This window comes from Polypterus senegalus, chromosome 9 (genome assembly GCF_016835505.1).
Source record: "Polypterus senegalus isolate Bchr_013 chromosome 9, ASM1683550v1, whole genome shotgun sequence".
Taxonomy (NCBI): domain Eukaryota; kingdom Metazoa; phylum Chordata; class Cladistia; order Polypteriformes; family Polypteridae; genus Polypterus; species Polypterus senegalus.
Genome location: NC_053162.1, coordinates 39075304 through 39082956, shown reverse-complemented (window position 1 = coordinate 39082956; position 7653 = coordinate 39075304). Strand labels below are relative to the sequence as shown.

The 7653-nt window shown below is 40.6% G+C and overlaps 1 protein-coding gene across 1 annotated transcript; it reads right to left on the bottom strand.

Moving 5' to 3' along the window:
• Positions 1 to 862: 862 nt before the first annotated feature.
• On the bottom strand, positions 863 to 7617 carry ddx28 (DEAD (Asp-Glu-Ala-Asp) box polypeptide 28). The gene is made up of 2 exons (XM_039762944.1): positions 7531 to 7617; positions 863 to 2979 (listed from the first exon to the last, which is right to left on the bottom strand). Exon 2 carries the CDS (start codon positions 2972 to 2974, stop codon positions 1265 to 1267), a length of 1710 nt encoding a protein of 569 aa, XP_039618878.1. The 5' UTR covers positions 2975 to 2979; positions 7531 to 7617; the 3' UTR covers positions 863 to 1264.
• Between the last annotated feature and the right edge of the window lie 36 nt (positions 7618 to 7653).

The window sequence follows — 7653 nt, the reverse complement described above, 5'->3', positions numbered from 1 at the left end:
TATACTGGACTACCATAGATAATTATGCACTACGATAGAAAGGTACTTTAACACAGTGGTTCTCAAACTGTGGGGGCGCGAAGTAACAAAAAGGGGGGCGCGAAGATGTGAAAAAAGAAAACAAGAATCAAAAATATGAAAATTACATCTATTGAAACCAAAACAAATTAACTTAAAACTACATTCTGATATTAGAAAAATAAATATAGAGTTAGATAAATGTCGATAAAAGTTAAGTAGGTATAATAAAATATGCACCTATGATATAATATTAATTAAAAAAGAACAAATTGGTATTAGTGGGCTCCTTTCAAAAAAAACGTTAGGGGGGGCATAATTAAAACTGTTATGAAAACTCGAGTAGCAAATACTTAAAGGTTGAGAAACACTGCTTTAACAAATCACATAAACAACAGCATTCACATTATGTAATATTATTTATAGTATATTTTCTGCACAACTTACTGATAAGCAGTGTAAAATTAATTTCTACTGATCGTCTTTAGAGCTTCTCTACTATATAAAGATGCACATTAATGCAAGATTACTGAGCACAAAAAATACAAAGACTCTATTTTGATGGTCAACCAGCACCTTCCCTCCTGAATATTTGTGAATCAGGGTAAGGAAGTTGTTTTAGACAGGGAAGACAGAAGCTTCGAATCGAAAGTAGTACTAGTCATTGATCACAGCGCTGGAAAGTGGCGACTGGCTGCATGTTGATTAGCACATGCAAGTAAGAATTTCACTGTACTCTGTCCATGTCACTGTACTTACCCTGTGAGACACCTGAATAGACAACACAGATACCCCGTCCAAGTACAGAACACATTCAGCTGGAAAGTAAAGACCATTTTTATTTTACATTCCATAAAAAAAAATACAAATAAAGCAGAATTTCAATTAACCTCTTTTACAACTCTTCACATATATTTCACCTACTTATACCACAAAGGAAGAAGCTTTAGTGGTCTGAATTTTGCGCAATATGGAGCAAAATTAATTACTATTAACCTCTAGTCACATGGGAGAATGTTTTGAATCAGCCTTATGCAAATATACTGCATATAATTTTTTCAACTGAATATTCAATTTTTTTTTAAATTCTTCATTTGCTTTTGTGTAAATTCTCCCTATCCTGGGCTTTTTCCTGCACTTTGCCAAAGCTACTAAAGAGGCATTGGATGATCCTGAATTGGATGTGCCAGTACAAAACAGGATGAATGTTCTACCTACTGTTATGTAAAATGAATGTCAGTGTACTCTACTCCTCCTTTACATTTGACTCAAACTCAATCAAATCTTTCTCTTCTACTGGTTTCCGGATTTTGGACTCCATTCCAGGCAAGCTTGTCCTTTTTCGTGCTGCTGTCTCAATTTTCTGGACTAACTCGACCTCCCACGGATGAGTGACAAAACTGATAACTGAGCCTGTCTCACTGCTGCCCATCCGGCCAACACGTCCAGCTCTGTGGATGTAGTCTGTGTGAGACAGGGGAAAGTCATAATTGACTACGGTTCTAACTCGCTTGGTGTCCAGGCCCCGCGATGCAAGGTCCGTGCACACAAGAACATTCACTAGGCCCTTCTGAAAGCTCTGGAATATTCCTGCTCTCATTGCAGCAGGCATCTGACCCTGCAGCCTCAAGTGCTTGATTTTGTTGTCATCCAGAAGATACCCAAGCCAATTAACAGTGGAGGAACTGTTACAAAAGACTACCACTCCACCATTGTCACCAGAAGCAGCAGACATCTGAATAACGTGAAGGAGCTCCAAAAGCTTATCTGAACCTCTCACTTTCATGAATGTTTGCTGCACATGAGGCATGAGGAAGTGCAGGTTTTTGCTTTTCACAGTGACAATGCTACCCAAATCTGTGACTTGACTCAATACCTCCCCAACACCTCCTGGGAATGTGGCTCCAATTACCACAAGTTGTGATTTTCGGTCGATACCCTTAGTTTCAGCAGGACTGGAAGCCACCCGGGTCTGAGACAGGATTTTTTCCACTAAATTCACAAAGCTCTCATCAAACAAACTGTCAGCTTCATCAAGAACACAGTATCCAAGAGAGCTCAGATCCACACATTTTCTCTGCATCGCTTTCCATAATGCACCTGGGGTGGCAATGATAAGCTCAGGTGTACCACTGGAAAAGGCCAGCTTGATCTTGCCCAGTCCTCGGCCACCACCAACCGCCTTCACGGTCAATCCAAAGGGTGCACATAAAGGTCTGGCAGCAGCTTTAATTTGGTCTGCCAGTTCTCGGGAAGGGACCAGCACAATACTCTGGGCCGCGATTCCCTTTGGCTCCCACCCTTGAACACGATCAGCCTGAAGCTTGTGGATGATGGGTAGCAAATAGCAGAGTGTTTTTCCACTTCCAGTCTCAGCTGCACATAGGACATTTTTCCCTCTTAGCAAGTTCGGAATGGTCTGGAGTTGGACAATTGTGGGATGAACAATTCCCACACTTTGAAGAACACTGGTTAATTCAGGGCAAAGGCCCAATGACTGAAAAGTTTTTTTAATGGATTCAGTTTCCTTATCGGTTTTGTTTTTCTCAGCATTCAAAAAGGGAGGTGTATTCTGGGTGTTATTAATAATAAAGTAGTCTCCAAATGACTTGTAGTGCTTCCAGCCTTTAGATGCCAGTACTGGCTGGTCAAACTTGCCCACAGTGTAGCTAGCTGGCTGGTTAAATTTACTGTTTTTGCTGACAATAAGCTGCTTTCCAGCTTTGGTTGTTGTCACTTTCCCCACCTTCTTGCGTTTCAGCTGCTGCACAGTCTCAATGCGCTGCTGCATCCGGTGGGGAATTTTAATGACAGCTTCATTCTTCTTGTCACCCACAGAGGTGCCCAGCTGCTGCTTCACCCCAGTATCTGAATGACAGCTTCGAACAACAAATGCAGCAGGCCACTGCAGAGCTACAATGGCCCTGGAAGAGATTCGGAGTCCTAAGCTCATCATTGAACCTGTGGTAGAACGGGAAGCAGGGGAAAGAAGAAACAGAATAAATGGCCACTTTTAACTGAAATGATTTCAGATGTCACCTCAGCTGAAGAATACAAGACATTAAGCATATAATATATTCCTGCTCTGTGAACAATTTGCAAGTTATATTAAAAATTCTGGTTTAGAGCTAAACTAACACATTCACGTCCATAAATGTTGTTTTAGCATTAAAGAGTGGGTAAAGATAAAATAATACAGAAAGTTTATGAAATATTAAAATAATAGGTTGTGAATAAAAGGCTAAAACATTACAAATCAAGGACCTTACATAGCATGGTTAAATGAGCAACTCCTTCAGCTACCTGCTAATGCAATAAGAGAAGCAGATGCACTACTCTGGGGTTTTCAGAAGTACCAGAAGACTAACGGGTTTCTTTGCTCAGCTAGGTCTTCACCAAACAAGCCGCAACCAAACTTCACATAAAAGGGAAAACAAAACAAAATGTGTGCTATGAAAATTAAATTCATTCACAACACTTTACATGTGTTGTGTATTTAGAGATGTCCCACAAATCTGTGCTTTGTATGCAAATTACTCTCAATTTACATTTGATTGATTTAAAGAAGTGAGGCACCTGCCACTTTCCAACAACCACATCATCACCACCCAGAATCTCTGCTATGAACTTCTCTGCAACTCCTCCTTCATTTGCTGGATGTCTCCTCCAGGTATATCCAAGAGGGACTATAATGTTCAAATCTCATGTGAAACCCTACCTTATTTCACAACTGCTCTTTCTAGATTTAATGATTGCTGCCTACTTTGTTGCCACTGAGCTAACACTGGGTCCCTACTTGTTTCAATGCAACAAGGAAGATGGTTCAGTCCACTTTCTTCACTTAACCTGCCTGTGCTCAAGCTGCAAACACAGTAGAAAATATCTAATCAAATTTTACTTGTCACATACAGTTATACGCAGTACAATATGCAGGGAAATGCCAGGGTGCTGAACTCCAAGACAGTGCATTAGAAAAATATAAAAAGACGATCAACTCTATACATATCAATAAATATAAATACATACAGTGTCGGCATTATATTAAGACTATAAAATTATTTAATAAATTAACAGATAATACAGGATAATAAACAAGATCTAGACACTGTCCTCATTTAGGATGTAGACAGGCTGTGGACAGAAAGTCTCTCTGAAATGGTCTTCAGGCAGTAGTAGTATTTCCCTGAACGCAGCCCAGAGAAGAGGCCATTGTTGGGATAACAGGTATCTATCTATCTATCTATCTACAATCTATATATATATATATATATAGGAGAGTTGGGATCCGAGAGACAGTGTTTGTGGAGGGATTGAGAGTTAAGGCGGGTGGGGGAGTCATGTGATCATCGCCCCTCCCATTCACCTCATTTCATTCACTTTGCTCCGAGCTGAGCTCCGCAGCTGACGCGGTCTTGCCGTTCTTTTTCCTTAGTGTTTAGTCCTTTCTCCTTTACTAATTTACTGTTTAGTACACGTGGTACTTACACAGTCACTCATAAAAGGGGAGAAGACTCTGTGCAAGAAATGGGTATTGAAACTACCTTGGAAGACATGCAATCAACGAGGCCATTAAACGGATCTCAAGAGAGGTCTTCTAGGTTGGAAAAAAAGCGCTTGGCTGCCAAAACCAGGCGATTAAACAAATCACAACAAGAAACGACTTCTCCGTTAGGAAAAAAAAAACGATTCGCTGCCAAAACCAGGCGGTTAAAAGAATCTGAAAAAGACAGGACGTCTAGATTAGAAAAACCACGATCCGCTGCCAAAACTAGCCGGTCAAATGTGCAGCGAAGCGCGCCAGGTCTGCTAGTCTTTGATAATTTCCTTTTCCCTGGTCAGACATTGCTTGATGTAGATGTCCTGGAAGTTAAGAGAATGCAGACCCAGTGAAGTGTTTATCTAAATGCACCACAGTCTGTATTGTCTATTGTCTGTATTGTGGTCCTAATGTATGCTTGTTTCCAAATCAGGCAGGCAAGATGCCTTCGATGGTGAATTTATAGAAGTTCTTAAGTATCTGAGAGAGCAGCCTAAAATTCCTGAGGCATCTGATGTGGTAAAGACGTTATCGTGCCTTCTTCACCAAGGTGCCAATGTGTTTGGACCAGGTTAGGTTCTCTGTGATGTGGCCACAAAGGTATCTGAAACTGTCCACCCTCTCCACCCAAGTGCTGTTAATACTGAGGGGGTTGTAGGGCCTCTGCCGTTTTCTCTCAAAGTCTACAATCAGCCTCTTTGACTTGCTGACATTCAAGAGCAGGCTGCTGTCCTGACCCTAGTGTGACAGACTCTCTGGTTCACTCAGGCAACGCCGTTCATTGTTGTTAGAGATCAGGCCCACCACTGCTGCGTCATCAGCAAACTTGACAATGACACTAGTCACGTTGATCCATGCAGTCATATGTGCAAAGAGAGCACTGCTGAAGGTTCACAACACAGCCCAGTGCAGCCATTGTGTCGAGGGTGAGAGCTGATGAAGTGTGGCCTCCCACCTGAACCGCCTGACAATAAAGTTGCAATCTCACCTGCACAGTGAGGTGTTTAGAGTCAGACACAGGACCCAAAGCTTAGTAATGAACTGAGAGGGGTTTACTGTTTTAAATACCAAACTATAGCATAAATAGGATTCACATTTTATTTCCTCTCCTGTAGTCTAGGTGGGCTAGAACTTTATGTAGCATCAAAGTGATGGCATCATCCATGGATCTACCTGAGTGATGTGTGAACTGTAATGAATCTAGTTGTTTGGGCAGTGAAGAGCATATGTTATTCTTGACTAAGCTCTTGAAACACTTAATTGCTACAGGCGTTCATGACCGATTAGGTTCTATTTCCTAGCAAGTCTACCAAGGATATAAAAATCCATAAAATAAATGAATCTAAGTACATAAATAATGCAAACTTCACTGACTGACTCACTCACTCACTCAGTCACTAACAAAAACACTATTTTTGGGAGGATGGTACATCTTGGTCAGTAGGCATCTGCTAAGCAAGGACATTTCAATACATCAATATTGAGGGGTTAAACCCTTCCACAACAGGAAAACAAGAGACCCCAAAACATCAAAAATTATTTAATTGAAATTTGGTGATGTTATAGAAAAAAGAAAATTAGCTGACCCGCATTTTTTTAACTGTTGGTATTTATTAACACTACACTAACATTCATGCTCTGCACTGAGATGTGGCTTTATGCAAATGCATGATGTGGCAGAAGCGATTGATGGGCCAAGTGAACAGCAGCACAAACCAAAAGGGCAGACGAACGAGTAAAGATGGAGAGGAAAAAGAGGCAGGATGATGTTTGGTGTGTACAGCGAGGTCTAAAATGAAACAAGAAAGGTTGACAAAGCTCAAGGAAGATGCAAAGCTCAATGGTTAGCAAGTGCTATAAAGATCCAGTGCGGGTGCCAGGCCCTGTTGTGAGTGTAGCTGTTGCATCGCAAAAAGCAATAATGGAGGAGAGAGAATCAGAAGTGTTGTTCTTAGGTCCAAGACAAGCCGGGGCCAACAGCATTAGTTTAATCTTAACAGCAGGCTTGCCCACTGTAATATACATTTGTTTATATAGACTTTGAAAGGGAACCCCCCAAAATTCTGAAATCATTTATATTTACATGCATGTCTTCTTAATTCAAACAAGGATGCCCCACCAACCCCACTCTCCAAAATTCTTTACATATTCATTTGCATCTGTGGACTTTTAAAGAGGTTCACATACAACAAACAAAAAATGCAAAAAGAAATACTTGAGTGAATGACATAAACAAATGAAAATCCTAAATACTGTAATAATGACTGTAATAGATGATGAAATTTCCCATTATCCTTACGATTACTCGTTTCAATAGAAAATAATACACTTTTCTGTAAAATTGTTTTTTGCAGTGACTATCAACCAAAGCCAGGTCACTAGGAAAAGCAGGCATTGATATAATGCAGGAGTGTTTGACTCGGGTGCAGTTGTATATGGCAGTTCAACTGTTCAAGGGTAAGTGACTTTATTATGCTGTTGCTAAGGTGAACTGACTTGCTCAAGGTCACACTGTGTCTGCGGTGGAATCCGAACCCGTAAACTTCAGCGTTTGCAGACCAAAGCTTTAACCACTACACAACACTGCCCGACAATATTAGTTCTTGATAACATAAAAAGCTACAAATATTGTAAAAAGAAAAAGTACTTCGATACACTGTACTTCTGATGCATTAGAGTAAGCGACGGTACTATAACTGACGATAACTATCTTACGAAATAATGACACAGCTACTACATATTCGATTAAAATGACATATAACGAGCTCTCCAGTCATCTATCGTTTTTCCGAGTTTCTGGCACATGATCTCCTGAGTCATTATAGCAAGCAGATGACACGCTCAATAAGCTACTAAACGTTTGATACAACTGAAGCGCAAGTTTTAAAAAGGGACACACGTTGTATAGTTTAACTGGTAGACTAAGACAACTCTGCACGAAAATGCAAAATGTTAAATAAAATAGTAACTGTTACCTGATGAGTATTATTTCATTCCCATCACTGCTTCCCATCTGTCCTGTAAGCAATCACTTTTCCCTTCACGATCTACACATGGCACAGATTCGGTACTGTCGCGCCGTGATGACGCACCGCTGC